This window comes from Vanderwaltozyma polyspora, genomic scaffold, assembly GCF_000150035.1.
Source record: "Vanderwaltozyma polyspora DSM 70294 KpolScaffold2002 genomic scaffold, whole genome shotgun sequence".
Taxonomy (NCBI): domain Eukaryota; kingdom Fungi; phylum Ascomycota; class Saccharomycetes; order Saccharomycetales; family Saccharomycetaceae; genus Vanderwaltozyma; species Vanderwaltozyma polyspora.
The window spans coordinates 109,468-125,660 of record NW_001834689.1 but is presented as its reverse complement, the minus strand read 5'-3'; the positions used below and the strand labels follow the sequence as shown (position 1 = coordinate 125,660).

The following is a 16,193-nucleotide window of genomic DNA, read 5'->3' as shown; positions in this document are numbered from 1 at the left end:
ACTGTCTCGATATTTAGAATAGTTTCTATAATACATACTCTTACTAAAATCATCTTCTTTCCTTTATATACTGCATTGCGTATCTGGTACTTTTTTCAATATTAATCTTATAGTGCGTATCACGTGACCTCGGCAGTGGCGCTTATACGGATTTCAAAAATCATAAAGGGAATTTCAAATTCGAGTTGAGTTTTTGGCTATATTAACAACTACAATATAAAATAAACTTGGAGATAGACTTGGGATTGAACTACTCATGTCAACAAGGCCAAGTAGCCATCATAGAGGTTTAGATTGTTATTGTTTTTGTTTTTATTCCAAGAGACACTAGTTGCATTTGTTTCTTTTCTAATTATAAATACCATCAAGAGGAGGCAAAATATAAAAAATAATAAACAAGCTAAAAACTATAAATAAATAAATATAAAATTTGTGTTCTAGGTTTAAAAAGAAGTGGTTAATAGAGGACTGGTTATTATATATGGAATGGTGTTATGGTGACTGATTCAATGGAAATCGGTGGATTTTTATCTAGCATTATTAATATTGATCAAATTGGACAAGATGATGAGGAAGATCACCAGCAAAAGGAGTTAAATATCATTTGGAATGATCTAATTGAAAATTTTGAAACTAAAATTGTGAAAACATCAGAATTAATTAAAGATATTGAAAGTTATGTCGATTGGGAGTTGACTACAACTTTCAGTCTTTCTAACATTGATGATAATTTTATTATAAATGATTCAAATATTCAACAATGGCTGGAATTTATAGTAAAAGGTGATGAAAAATTTAATAGCTTACAATATTCCATTGCTTTGCAAATTATAATTTCTTTATCAAATATTTCTCTATTCAATAAACAGAAATTTGCATCTTGGGCTAAGTCTTTAAAGGAATCTCTATTGGATACTTTATTGGAAAATGATAAAGATTTAACTATTTTAACTTTATGGAAAAAAATATTGTTGGTTATTTATTCCATTGATTGTACGCCAACTGATTTATTGAATTTGTATAAAAACTTTGAAGAAAACCATTTCATTCCAGAGATTTTAAATGAGTTGGCCAAGCAATCCCATGATCAATTATCTCAGAGTTATCTTCAATTCGAAAATTATTATAAATCTTATAAATTGAAAAGTTTAAAAACAAAAATTGAAAATGATTTAACATTCCAGATCTACCTAGAGTTGAATGATATCACCTCAAATAGAATTATGACTATAGGTCGTTCATTATTTCTTGAGGTTACAGATGGTCAATTATGTTTATCTAACGATGAATATATAATTGGAATGTTCCAGAATTTTGAGTTCAAGCCATTAGTTTTCTATTGCATTACACTTACTGTAAATAGCAATGATATTGCACTGTTTGTCAATGGTCAATATGTTAATACGGTCTCGTTATTTGAAAATTTCATATTGAGCTTAAGTGTAATTGAATTAGGATCGATGATATGTTCATTTAGACTATACAGATTCCAATTGTTAAATGCTGTTCTTTCTGAATTAGAAGTGAAAGTTCTATACCATGTGGGAAGCAATTATAAAATAACAAAGGAGAATACAGGTCATGAAATTTTAGGTATAAGAAGGGCATTTGGTGATTCTTTTTTACAACAGATATTCCAAAGCATAACGGCAAGAGAAATAATATCGCTTACAGAAGGAATATCAAAGATCAGAAATTTAAAATCCGATGCATTATTAATCGATTTCAATCCATACATTGAATTGAATTCCGTCGATCACAATAATTTTCTTTTCCTTGAAAATAAAGAGCATGATTCGATTGAAAACAGTACAATTCTAATCAAAGGAAATGTTTACTACTATAAGAGTTCAACATTGTCTGACATTTTTGAAACTTTTAACAGCTTCAGATTTGTCTTATCGAAACTAGAGGTATGTGATGATTATAATAAGTTGTATGAATATGTATTCCACATGGTTCAACTTTGGAGCAACTATCAACTAAGAGTTTGGTTTGAATCGAAATTTGGATATCAACTCTTAAGTCACATTTTGACAAATAAAGTAATCTACAAGCATAAAAAAGCATTGCCAATTCAATTCCTAAATTTATTTCTAGAGTACTCCGGATGGGAGTTATCAGATATTACTAAATCCATTATCAAAGATCAGAGGTCTTACGAAAATTTAGTGTTAAATATAAATTTATGGTATTTGGATGTAGAAGACAATGAACAGTTACCATCAGAAATAGAAATTATTAGGTTTTTATTTTTTCAAATTTCAAATTTATTGGAAACTTCAAAATATAAGCGATTCAATTCAAGAGTACTAATGAGATCAAATATAATTCAAAAATTTTGCAATTATCAGCACTACCTGACAGTAAATATGATTTCCAATGATATTGTTTCAGAACTAAATTATGACTTAGTCAATGTGTATGTCACCTTATTAAAAAACGATTTCACAAAGCAGAATGTTCAATGGTTATTTAATTACTCATATTATGAGTTAAAGTGTGGAAATTATTCTAATTGCAATGTTTTATTAACAGCAATTGATACCCTAATTCTAGAAACTCTGGACAATAATAGGATGGATACCCTTCAAGTCTTTAATGAGTCATTGTCCATTAAATTTCTTCTAATGGCTATAGATGAAATTGTAACGGTAAAAAAAAGTCCTCTAATTTTGTTAAATATTCTTTTAAAAATATTTTCTATTAATACAAATGGTTACCAAAAATTTCTTGATAATTCTGGTATGAATTTATTGCTCGATATTTTGAAGGGTGCTAATGTAGCAGATTATGAAGAAATAGTATACATGTTGTACAAATATTCATTGGGGGAATTTGACTATACAACTGGTAGCATTCAATGTGAAAATTTTGATAAGATCGAATTGTTGAATGAGAACATAGTGATTAATAAATATCTTCTTAATTTGTCGGTATGTCTTCTGGAATGGTCTGTGATTAATGACATTAGGAGTGGTTTTCAAATTGATCTTAATACATTTATTATTTCCTTTATGAATAAGCTAAGTGTTATGTCATCAAATAAAAAGAATAGTTCTGTCTTTGATACTAGGAAAAATAAACTATTAACATGTTTGTTGGATTTACTAGTCACTCTAACGAAGCATCAAAATGGTTCGATTTATTTGGAATCTGCTTTAATAATTAAACAATTTCTAGCCGATAATATAATATATCAAGCAAAGTATTTGAATACAAATGAATTCGGGAAATACATTAATTCTATTACCGAAAGTGATGATTCATCCAATTCTTTCATTATTTTCTCTGAAGACCAATATATTTATATTCAGTTTTTGTTTGTAAAGGAAATACTACCAGTCATAACTTCAGATCTATCAGGCTTAAAAACTGAGTTAGCCTTTAAATTCAGGTCATATCCATATATGGTTTCAAATTTATTATCTATATACAATTATTCTATGGATAAATTTGCAACTGTAGAGCTTCCACTTTCATTTTACCTTTCAACATTTTCTGTCCTAATGGAAAGTATCAAGGCGATTGAGATAAGTGATCATGATATCATTAAGAATGTATCAAAGGCAAACTTATTGAATATTTTTAACCTTATAACGCTTAGATTAGTTCATCTTTTATTTGTTGAGAATTTCAGGTTCGATGAAAAATCAACTCAGGACTTATTAAATGCAATTGTTAAAAATGCGCATATCCTTTTCAAATCAAATAACAGTGTCTTTGATAAGGATATGACCTGGATATTGATGTTATTTTTAATCTCAGAGTCAAGTTGTTCTACCTCTGGTGAAGCTATGTTAGCCTGTTTAAGAAATATTTTAATTTACAATAAGTCAAATCAGAAATACATATCAGAAGTGATGAATATACAAGGGAAAATTGAATTGTCAAGTTTGATTGAATCTTTGGAAACATCAAATTCAAATGAGACATTAGCTTTAATTGAAAAAAGTAAAAGACATATAGTAAATTTGGATCAAAGGGATAAGCTGATAAATTATATAACAAAACGGTTAGAGAACGGAATGAGTATAGGGAAGTTCAACTCATTCGATGAAATAAGTATTGAAGAATTGAAACAGTTGCGTATGGATAGAGATGATAGTAAAATTGAAAAGATTCATGGACTATTTAGAAATGACAATTATGAGATCAGCAACAAAGTATATAAACTTGGAAACAAACAATTTTCCAATTTTATTACAGATATTGAAGAGGAAAATTTGATTTTTGATAATGAATACGAATATCTAACTTTTCAAAATAATCAAATTCTCTCCCTGCAATTGAATCAAAATATATCACTTGAATGGACTGTGCAGCCTGTTGAAGACTTCGAAAGATCTAGAAGAAAGCTGTTGCCTTCACAATTGAGAAAGTGTATAGGAGAGAGTAGTATAAAGGATGATTCATCAGTACCAGATGAACAGCTTAACAATTCTAAGAAAGGTATAGGAGCTAGTAGCATGTTATCATATGATTTAATGTCAGATTTAGATCTCTCTGGTCTATCAGATGCTGATAATTCGGATGAAAACAGAAAAGTATTAAAACTTTTGAAAGAAAACGATTTAATCAAGAAAATTTGGAACTGTAGCCGCATTGTTGGTTTAGACATAAAAGAGGGAGTTTTGATACTTGGAGAAAATTACCTGTATTTTGTTGATAACTATTATTTTTCTAAAGATGGTAAAAAAGTAGTTAATTTATCAGATGTTCCACTGCATTTAAGAGATACTAATATGACATTAATTGGTGGAGATATATCAAAGTCTAGATTCTCCAACGTGGAACACAAGGTTTTCAACTGGGATTTGACACAGATAACACATGTCACTAAAAGACCTTTTTTATTGAGAGATATTGCAATGGAAGTTTTATTTAGTAGAGGTTCAAACTTTTTATTTTCCTTTAATACTAAATCAATAAGAGAGAATGTGTATCTTCAATTGTCGAAGGTCTCGAATAACTCAAATATTGACCCCTTATTGGATTGTACATTAGTAGAACTGAACTCAAGAAGCCACGGCATATCTCTGATGAATGGTATTTCAAAGGCAAGCCTTAAAACTAAATTTCTTAATGCTTTATCTTCTTCTTCTAATTTTGATGAATACGAAGCTACAAAATTGTGGCAGAATGGTGAAATATCCAATTTCTGTTATCTAATGATATTAAATACGTTAGCAGGTCGTACTTTTAATGATTTGACACAGTATCCTGTTTTTCCTTGGATTATAGCAGACCAAGAAAGTGAATTTTTGGATTTAGCTAATCCGAAAACATTTAGAGATCTATCCAAACCAATGGGCGGTCAAACCACCAAGAGGGCAGAACAATTTAAGGAAAGATATGAATCACTTTGTCAGTTTGATGAACAACCAACTCCTCCCTTTCATTATGGTACGCATTATTCATCGGCTATGATCGTTTCATCATATCTAATAAGATTAAAACCATTTGTGGATTCATTTTTACTTTTACAAGATGGAAGATTCGGCCATGCTGACAGATTGTTTTCATCTATACCAAGAGCATGGAAGTCTTCTGCAGTTGAAAGTACAACGGATGTTAGAGAACTAATTCCTGAGTTTTTCTTTTTACCAGAATTTCTAATTAATACAAACCATTATGATTTTGGCAAAGATCAAAATGGAAATACCGTTAGTAATGTTAAATTGCCATTATGGGCAAATGGTGATCCACTTATATATATCGCCAAAAATAGAGAAGCATTGGAAACTGAATATGTGTCCGAACACTTGCATGAGTGGATTGATTTGATATTTGGTTATAAGCAAAAGGGAGAAAAATCTGTTGATTCTTTGAATGTTTTTAATAATCTTAGTTATCCTGGAGCTGTTGATTTGGAAAACATAAATGATGAAAATGAGAGAAGAGCTATTACGGCTATTATTCATAATTTTGGACAAACACCATTACAGTTGTTTTCTGAACCACATCCTAGAAGAAATGTGTTGAAATATCAATCTATTAAAAATTGCATCAAAAATATATGTGATGATCCTTATTGCATAGAACTCGAACAATTATCGAAGAAATCAATTGATTTGATTTTCTTCACAGATAATACTACTTATAAGGCAGATTCAAGCAATGATGCTGTGAATTTGAAGTGTAATTTAGTTATTAATTCACGTCAATTTTTTGAAATTGAGTTTGAAAAATTTGGTATCGAAGTAAGAAAATTAAAACGGTTGATCAAATTTGATAATACAATTGTTATATCTGTGGAATTTGGTGAAGCAAATATCATGGTTACAGGCGATAAGAATGGAATGATTAAAATTTGGAAAATAAAATCGAAAGAATTGAATAATAGTTCAACATTTGAATACGATTCCCTAGGATCAATGCACGGGCATTTATTTGGTATTAAAGAAATGAAGATATACAATGAATACCAAGTTCTGGTGTCCTTGGACTACTCAGGAGTAGTATATTTATGGGATTTATCTAATTTCCAAATTATTCGTAAACTGGCTGATCACGTATCCCAAATAGCAGTTTCTCAAGTAGACGGGAATATAATTACAGTTAATGAGGATAACAATGTGGCAATATATAATTTGAATGGTATGTTGTATTGTGAAAGGTTGTTTAAGGGATCTAAGATAACATCAATAGCATTTTTTGACTTTTCTTCTATTAGTTTAGGTAATTTGAGACATGCTTACTGGAAAGAAAAGGAGGCATTTGCCATTGGATATAATGATGGGAGTATTGATATGTTTATATTGGAATTATCTTCTTTAAGTCAATGGGATGTTCTATTGGTTAAATCCTTGAAATCTAAAAATCAGGATCCAATTACTTCATTAAAATTCCAATTAAATGATTTGAAATTGAAAAGAGAAGTTGGAAATGAAATAAATATTCAACTATTCGCTGGAGATAATCGAGGTAAATTGTATAAATGGGGATCAAAATAGTGATGGTATTTATACTTACTGCATAGAAGTGGGGACAATATGACGTACACAGAACAATTGTGTACCAACAAATTCTTATATATATATTTATATTAATCTAGATATATATATTGCATGCTAATAATTAATAATTCGGAATGAGGTTATCGGGAGGAAACTATTAAAAGAATTCCTGATTTTTTAATTCTTACATTCCTGATATTTAAAAAGTCATTTATTATGAATCAATTTCTTGCCATTAGATGTTAATCTTTCATAGAGAAATAATCCAAATGCATTCAATAGTAGACCAAAGATTTGGTTTAATGTTATTTGCCTTCCAGTAAATATCCAACTTACTGAAATGATGGCAATTCTTTTCATTAAATTTGCAATTGAGTAAGTTAAAGTTGATAATTCACCAAGTAAATGGAAAGTTATCATTGCTTGCATGAAATGGAATGTACCATTTAGTAAAAGCAATTGCCAAGGTATATCTTTTATAACTGTAGTCTTATCACCTGATAAATATGCTAAAACAATTGGCAATTCGAATAGTAAGAACCAGCCAAATGATAGAAGGAATCCCACAGTAGATATATAAATCATTAATGTTAGCTTATCATATTTTGTTTCTTTCACTGGTGTATGATTTGGAAATGGGGAGTTTTCTTTTATGGAATCTGTGCTATGAACTTTTGGTAAAATAGTAGTTGGATCTGATCTATAAGTAAAAACTTTTTTACCATATAAATTTTGGAATACGAATATGAACATTGAAATGACAGCGCAAACAATACCAAATAACGAGAAATCCCTTACCTTTGATGCAGAATTTTTGGAATTACTATCTTCACCGACAATGATCCAAACACCGACAATCAAAGAGGCTAAACTGCCAAAGATACCTGAGCTCAATTGAAGGGTGCTTATACCTATAGCTTTTTGGATCAATAAGATGAAAACAGGTGAAAGAGTTTTAATACTTGCAACAGTTGATACCGGTACCAACGAAGTTGCCTTATGTCCAAAGAATTTACCAACGAATTGGAATAAACCTAAGGGTAAAACAGTTTTGAATACGTGTTTTGAAGGTTTTGTAATTATCGATGATTGATGGTCACCATTTGAGAAATTATTTGAATATTTTGGGAAAGTACCTTCAGGAAATATACTATAAAATCTTGGAAACTTGTTTGCTATAAAACATACGATTACTGCCAATAAAGCAGTATATATAAATTGGAACTCACCCAAAAATAAAGGTAAAGGGCACAATGTCAATATTTTTTTAGTTACTTGCGAACCAAATGATGATATTATGTACCAACAAAAACATAATATCACTATATGAGTGTATGTTGCCAAAGTATTATAAAGCCTACGTGGCATAGCAAATATTTTAAAACGTTCACCTTCCTCTTCCCTAAAAAAATGATCCAGTAAATAAATAAGACAGAACCAAAATAATTCAAAAATTCAATTGGAACTGTAATGCTTGAAAATGTTACTCTATTCAATCTTAACCGTTTCAAACTTCAAACCTTTTGAACCAAATCAAAATACCTTTAACTGTAAAAGTGTGTCCTTTTTTGATTCTATTCTTATAACCATTTTTTTTTTTCACCAATTTTTTTCCAGACTCAGGTACGTGCTTAAGCTATTTTTAAGTGGGAAGTCTTGCAAGGTGACAGCAATTAAAAGATGCATGATTATATTAGTTATGATGATCTATAAACTATATTATATATTAAGATTTGGTGGTAATGCTAAATTAGAATGAGGGGTGGTGGTAATTGTACTGGATGAATATTTTTTTTTGTTATCTTTTTTTGCAGTTCAATTTACCATGAAAGGTTTCAATAGATCAATTTTCTCTATCTCTATATTAAGTTCTTTATTGTCTATTGTTGATTTTATTGCTTTCATTTTATGTCTTGTCTTCCCTTGAGCTCTAGTTGAGAAGATAGAGGCTACACCGCATGTCTCCAAGGCGTTGCAACTCTCCATGAATTCATCTCTTTTCAAAGGAGTAAGAGTATCTTTTTTTTTCAGTAAAGTTGAATAATAGTCGTAAGCCTCATCGACTGAACAATGAGCTTGAAAGATGGATGATTTTTCTCTGTGGACCAATGAACATAGGACGATTTTCTGTTGTAAATTTAATTTATTGACACGTGATTTGGTTGCAGAGGCATTCATGATTGAAGAGAATACTTTTGCAACGTGCTGTAGGCCAACTTTTTTGATTTGATTTGAAGAAGATTTGTTTAAATTTCTGCTTGAAAGCAAACCACCATTTGTTGCTATCATTTCTAATTGTAAAACCTCTATACTGTTTCTTAGCACGTCGAATAATTTTCTCAAATCACCTGCGTTACCAGAACATTTTTTAGCAGCGAATTTGATTGCCATTGGATTGAATATAGGTTCTTCGTTTTCATAATATTTAATCTTTGACAAACGATCGGAGATGATTTCGAACATTTCTTCAGCAGAGTATGGTTTAAACAATAGAGTGCGTGGTAATAAATCTTTTCTTAAATTGAGACGGGCCAAGAGTCTATCCTTCATATCTAAACTGTTGGCGATGCCTATGAGGATGAAATTCAAATCTGGGACTTTTGCCAATAGGAACAATTCGAAGATTTTCTTAGTAGCGGTGACATCCGAGATTGAATTATTTGAAGCCAGTTTATCAATTTCGTCAAGCACCACGAGGAATGAAGTATCGTGGGAGTACAGTTTGAAGAAGTCTTGTAGATGGGACATGGTTGATACGATTGAGCTTGGTAAATGGGAGTTGAAAGAGTTGTAAATTTTGTTAAAAATCGAGCTTTCTTCATTGAGCGCGATACAATTGATGACCACGGTTGCGACTTTCTTGACAGTACCGTTTGGCAGGGTGTAGTAGGATAAGTTTGATAAGGAGATGTTATTTTTTTTAGGAGATAGTTTTGAAGTGGTGGTGGTGTTGGATTGGTCGAAGTTTGGGATTGGAATTGGTTGGAAGTTATCTCTTATTATTGCTTGCACTTGAGCTGTTTTCCCTGTGCCTGGAGGGCCGGTGATGTATAAGGAATCGCTATTTCCTGATTGTATAGCATTGTCGAGGAATTCGATGAGAGTTGAGTGGTGGGACTGTCTTGTGACTAGGGAGCCTTGGGAGGTGGTGTTGATGGCGGTTGATCTCTGTAGGACGGCTTTTGTTCTTGAGTATAAGCTTTGGTCGAAGGATAGTTTTTGTTTGACGGGGGACTGGTCTGGGGTGATAGGCAGAGTGTACTTTCTCTTTTTGACTGGGGTATCAGTGACTGGGCAGGGTCTTTTCATTTTGTATGGGGGATTGGGGTTGGGAGGATTGGAGATGGGAAGATACCAGTGAGATAATATACATGTGTGTATATATATGTATGTATATATACTAATAGAAAAGAAGAGATGCGATGGGTGAAGAGATTTGATACGTAAAGAGATGTGATGTGTGATAAGTTTTGTATGTATCACCCAGCCATTTGAATTTAGGTGTGCGATCAGAGAGAGAGAGAGAGATCAAAAAGCAGATTTAATATTTTTCCCGATCGGGTAATGGAGCGAGGGCGAGAGCGAGAGCGTTTTTCTTATTCTGCGGGCTGAGATCTTTGCCCTAAACGGGACAAGTAATTATCACGTGCGTTGCACGTGATACAGAAAGAGATACAGATACAGATATGGCGAAGTAATCACTTGAAGATGTTTAGATCGGATCAGGTTGGATCAGAGATTGAAGTTGAAGTTGAAGTTGAAGTTGAAGTTGAAGTTGAAGTTGAAGTTGAAGTTGGACTGGGCAATGGATGAGGCATATATGTTTAAAAGTGTTGAACAAGACCAGACCATCGGACGCAATGCGGTTAAGAGAAGAGCAGAGCAGAGCATCACACCGTTGTGAGTTCGAGTGACACCATTTTAAGTAGTTTGGATGGATGGTTCCAGTTGAGTAGAGTTGAGTTGAGTTCACTCTGGATTGAGTCCTGTCCCGATGACCTCTTCTCTCAGTAGGTACACCAACAGAGACACAAAGAGCCCAGACACTAACACTAACACTAACACTAACACACCACCTCATCGCTGCCCACGACCACACCCAACAGATTCCACCTGACGTGTCGGGGATTGCTACCGGTGCGGTTCTCGCCGTGTGGCGGGACATGGGTTTTCAGGCCCTGTGGTGCGTGTACACTTGTGTCTGGTCTGTCCCTCTTGCTCCCGTCCGCTGGTCCCGTCGCCTTCGCTGGGCAAGGGCAGGAGAGACACACGGAGACCAGACACGTCAAGGCGAGTTGCTGTTGCTGTTGCTGTAACGTTTTGGTTTTGGTTTTGGTGTCTTTGCTATGCTATGCTGTGCTTTGCTTTCGCTCAGGCTCTACCTCTACCTCTACCTCCCCATCGACGCTTCCACGGACAAATCGGAATGCCCATGCCCACCCTCCCTTTGCTATCACTTCACCTCTCAATCCCAATCTTCCAACAACACCAACACCAACAAACTCCATCCCATTTTATATCTTATATAAAAAGGACCCACTCTTCCCCATCTCTTGTCATCCCTTTCATTCCTGGTTCCAACCTCTTGTACTCTCATCACCCACCCATACACTCACTCTCACTCTCACTCCCACCTACCATGAGTGCTAACGATACGCTGGTCGATTCTGCCACCGCAACTGCAGCTTCCTTCGCTGCCTCATCCACAGACATCTTCAACTCAAACAGTTGGAACTTCGTCCCAACTGTAGATAGACCCTTCTTCAACATCTACCTATGGGACCACTTTGACCGTATCGCCACTTGGGTATCAAACGGCAAATTCATCCCTTCACAATTCACCTTCGAACAAGGCAAAGGCTTACCACTAAGTGAATTGAACTCTGCTCTGATCGCCATCGCCCTATACTATGTCATCATCCTGGGTGGTAGCAAAGTTATGCAAAAAAGACAAAACCCCGTCTCTTTCAACTACATCTTCCAATTGCATAACCTTTTTTTGACTTTTGCCTCTTTCACCCTTTTGATCCTGATGGTAGAACAACTATTCCCAATCATCTACAGAAATGGTATCTTCTACGCCATTTGCAACTACGGAAGTTGGACCCAACCAATGGTAACCTTATACTATTTGAACTATTTGGTCAAATATTATGAATTCATAGACACTTTCTTTTTGGTTTTGAAGAAGAAAAACTTGACTTTCTTACACACTTACCACCACGGTGCAACCGCCTTATTGTGCTACACCCAAATCGTAGGTGCCACCATCGTCTCATGGGTACCAATCACTTTGAATTTGGCCGTCCACTGTCTAATGTACTGGTATTATTTCTTAGCCGCAAGAGGTATCAGAGTCTGGTGGAAAGAATGGGTTACAAGATTCCAAATCATTCAATTCATCTTGGACGTTGCTTTCATCTACTTCATCGCATACCAAAAAATAGCTCAAGAATACATCACTGTTTTGCCTATGTGTGGTGAATGTGTAGGTTCAACCACCGCTGCTTTGTCCGGTGCCTCAATCATCACCTCTTACTTATTCTTGTTCTGCGCTTTCTACATTGAAGTTTACAAACGTTCTGGCGCCAAGAAGAGAGCTTCTGCTGCCGAAAAGAAGGACTCTTCTTCTGCTTCCGCTGCCTCAACTGCTACCTCTGCTCAAGATTCAGATCTAAGAAAAAGAAAGTAATAGCTATATTGTAAATATTTCTAGCAAGTATATACATATTCTAATATTCATATACTATTCAACATTTCAACGACAAACTCTTATCCTATATCGCATTCTAGATAAAAAATAAATACATGCAAAAACTCCTCCACCCAATATCATCGTCCATTATCAAGCATCACTTGGCTATAGAATTCAGGTCTTGTCCATCGGAGCTTGCTCTGCCCCCTCCCCCCATAGCGCTGCTTTTAGCCATGGCAACCATCGTTACTCTGCATGACAATTATTTTTAATGTTGATCTAGTTTCGCACTTGTGCGCTAAACAGGATTTCTCAATATTTATATAAACATATCGTCATCCTATTCTAATTCCAATTTGTCTATAACTACTACTGATTTATTTCTTGTCCCAGACTTCTTTCAAATCTTTACTTCTAATCTGTGAAATTGCAATCGCATTTTTGATCTCTTCAATTCCTACTGTACTCCCTCCTCCAATAATTTCAACACTCTTCAACCTTCCTTCACCAGATATTATGCACATCGTGCTCTGGACACTGCTCTCTTCACTCTCTTCGTCGATATCAGTAATTAAAACTTTTGTCTTCTCGTCTCCTTCTTCTTCATCTTCCACAGCAACTACACCATAATTTGATGCATATGATATCATTTCATCATTCAATTGTAATGGTTCATTCTCTGTCTCATGGCATAACATGTTATAAGTCTCTTTAACAGCAGCACTACGGCCTCTTGACCTTACCATTTTTTTTAATCTCATAGCTCTATCATCAATGAAAACTTTTGGCAGTCTAGTGTTCTTCAATGCGTATATCAACGAATTCCAACACATATCAAATATTGGTCCTGTTCTACTAAATACATCAATCTTTGCATATAATATAAATGACCAATGTCTTTTTGAATTCAATTCTTCCAAAATATCATTGTCGTTATCTTCAGGGTATTTTATTGAAACTGTTCCTTCTGAATCAATTGTTCGTATCCCACATTTAATCTTTAAATTGTCCTTCGAAAGTATACCTGATTGTAATAAGCAATCATGTAATTTTTGAGATACATTCATCTCTTCATCACTTGGAGGAGCTCCACCACGGCCTCTTTCAACTTCTACAACTGGATAAACAGTCGAATACTTTGAAATGGTATCACGCTCACCACACATTTCAATTAATTCTCTTTCACCATAATCAATCAGTGAATCTTGAACATCACTTTCAATTATTCCCGCGGTTATCGAAGTCATTACTATAGTCCTTCCACATTTCAATATATTGGACCCAATCACAGTGTTGTCCTTGTCATTAATTGGTATGTTGTCATTACTATACCTAGATATCAAATTGTTCTCGATATTTACTTCTCTAAACTCTTGTAAGCCCTTCAATGATGGTCTTAAAGATAATGATAAATGCCTTTGTAATGACAATTCTGGAGAAATTCTAGAGAGAACCTCTGGAGGAAACGTTAAAGGTATAACATCAATAGCATCCAAACTCTCACTCATTATCATAATATATAGGCTTTCCTTGTTCCAATCCTGTATCGAGGTCTTTTTCTGTTTGATATATGAGGTTGACTTTGCCCTTTTTTAAGCATCAAAATTGTTTTAATGTTCGGTTTAGATTTCAAATTTTAAAGTAGAAATTTTTTCACTTTTATCATAGTAGAATATTGATAAAGAAGCCATTTGAAACCTTTAAAAGCTCAATTGATGCCAATTATTAATATCCTATTTATTTTATTATAAATTTAGAATGATATATCCAATTTAAATCAAGTAGAATATAAAAATTTAGATGCCTATTTCTTTCCGTGTGCAGAATTGGCTTTAATAGCCAATAAATTACTTGATCATTTGATTAAAAAGCTTCATATAGTTACATTGGTCAATGCTTCCTGTTTTATAATGGTTTAAATATAGTTATTCTTCTGCAGCTCTAGTTTTACTGTGTTACTTTTAGTTGCCAATAGAAAAAGGTAATTAGAATAAAACTTATGTCAGACCTGGTCCAAAAATGATAATTCTTTGAGTTTTTAGAATATTCGTGAATGGATTAATAGATAGGTATAATTATCTAGTATTTCCTTCCATTAGCTTATAATTTTTTAAACTTGTTTTTGGAATCACGCTATAAAAAGTTCTCTCTTTTTAGTTCGAAAAGGTATATCGATGTCAATAGAAAATGAAACTTCTAGATCTTCCTTTCATAATAGCAGAATAAGTATTGTCCTAATTACGAGGTATTTTTCTGTCTCATTTCAAAAATTAATTTTTAAATCATATGCTTTTTCTAAAGAAACACTTAATCCTAGACAATTTTGAAGCTTTTTTATTCTGTCACTAATAAGTAAAAGAAATCGAAGCTACAAATACAGGTAGCTTCCCAGTTTTTGAAGTTTGATTTTTTATTTTCTATTGCCTCCATTAGACAGTATTTAGAAGTCATCGTCGATTTTTTTTCAATTGTTCACATTTATCTAGATCAACGTAATTGTCACTAATTTTCAAATTTATTATCCGAAATAGAAATCAGCCAATTCTTCACTTTCAATCAATCAATGAAGTTTATTAAAAAATTAGGCAATCATTGAATTTCACATCTATTTTAAAATGTTTACTATTTTTTGATACAACTAAAAATTGATAAAAACTAGGAAGTGCCTTGATTAAATTGTAGGATTATTATAATTGAAATAGTTAACAGATCTTGATGAACATTGTAGATCTAGGTTGATTTTTAAAGGTATTGGATGTGATTCACAAACAGGGATAGTTAAATTATAATGTTTAAATTATAATATTTAAATTCAGGTATGAAGTCATGATAATTGTTATATATGGGTTGCTTTCATAATAATTCTTAACTTCAAAATTATTGAGTTTTAAGACGAAAAACTTTTGCTAGAGGATCACTTGGAAATAAAAAAAGAATAAAACTTTTATCAAAAGCCCGATTAATTTCGTGGTTATCAAAAAATTGTTCTTTGGAGTACATATTTTCTAAAGCGAGAAACATCTTAAAACGCCTTTACTTTAAAACCAAACAATCCTAGAAATTTAGTTGTTGTTTCTTTGGTGTTTATTAATTGATAATTCTAGCTTTTCAGCTCATATTTTTATATTCAAAACATCAACTGTCTCTCGATAGGTTCCTTCAATCAAGATATTTATATTTTCACACTTCAACTTCATAAAGATAATTAATTTAATATTAATTAATTATTTGCCAAAAATAATGTAACTAAAAGCACCATTTTTTGTACTTTTCCAATTTATTGATTAAATTTTTGTTGTAATGTATGATATCACTTTCATCCACTTTGGTTGATTAATATTTTGGCTAATTATTGTATAGATAAGCATACGAAGCTAGCGAAAATAGGTAAACATTAACATAGGCTCCAATAGTACTTTGTAAAAATTAAAGTTGAATTATAAAATACAACTTACATTTGATTGATTTAAATTGTATATGTTATATTTTTTGTTCAATGATGTTAAGATCGAACTGAAAAATGTTAAAATATTCCATAT

At 32.7% G+C, this 16,193-nt stretch overlaps 5 protein-coding genes across 5 annotated transcripts; 2 read left to right on the top strand and 3 right to left on the bottom strand.

The window, feature by feature from the left end:
• Positions 1-494: 494 nt before the first annotated feature.
• On the top strand, positions 495-6,956 carry BPH1 (Bph1p; the record flags this gene model as incomplete). The annotated part of the gene is made up of 1 exon (XM_001646791.1): positions 495-6,956. One exon carries the CDS (start codon positions 495-497, stop codon positions 6,954-6,956), a length of 6,462 nt encoding a protein of 2,153 aa, XP_001646841.1.
• A 210-nt stretch (positions 6,957-7,166) lies between these two features.
• Kpol_2002p53 (uncharacterized protein) lies at positions 7,167-8,327 on the bottom strand (the record flags this gene model as incomplete). The annotated part of the gene is made up of 1 exon (XM_001646790.1): positions 7,167-8,327. The coding sequence occupies one exon, from the start codon at positions 8,325-8,327 to the stop codon at positions 7,167-7,169; it is 1,161 nt and encodes a 386-aa protein (XP_001646840.1).
• A 447-nt stretch (positions 8,328-8,774) lies between these two features.
• Positions 8,775-10,268, bottom strand: CDC6 (AAA family ATPase CDC6; the record flags this gene model as incomplete). Its single annotated transcript, XM_001646789.1, has 1 exon — positions 8,775-10,268. The coding sequence occupies one exon, from the start codon at positions 10,266-10,268 to the stop codon at positions 8,775-8,777; it is 1,494 nt and encodes a 497-aa protein (XP_001646839.1).
• Positions 10,269-11,310: 1,042 nt separating this feature from the next.
• Kpol_2002p51 (elongation of very long chain fatty acids protein) lies at positions 11,311-12,651 on the top strand (the record flags this gene model as incomplete). Its single annotated transcript, XM_001646788.1, has 1 exon — positions 11,311-12,651. The coding sequence occupies one exon, from the start codon at positions 11,311-11,313 to the stop codon at positions 12,649-12,651; it is 1,341 nt and encodes a 446-aa protein (XP_001646838.1).
• Positions 12,652-13,031: 380 nt separating this feature from the next.
• On the bottom strand, positions 13,032-14,168 carry Kpol_2002p50 (uncharacterized protein; the record flags this gene model as incomplete). The annotated part of the gene is made up of 1 exon (XM_001646787.1): positions 13,032-14,168. One exon carries the CDS (start codon positions 14,166-14,168, stop codon positions 13,032-13,034), a length of 1,137 nt encoding a protein of 378 aa, XP_001646837.1.
• Between the last annotated feature and the right edge of the window lie 2,025 nt (positions 14,169-16,193).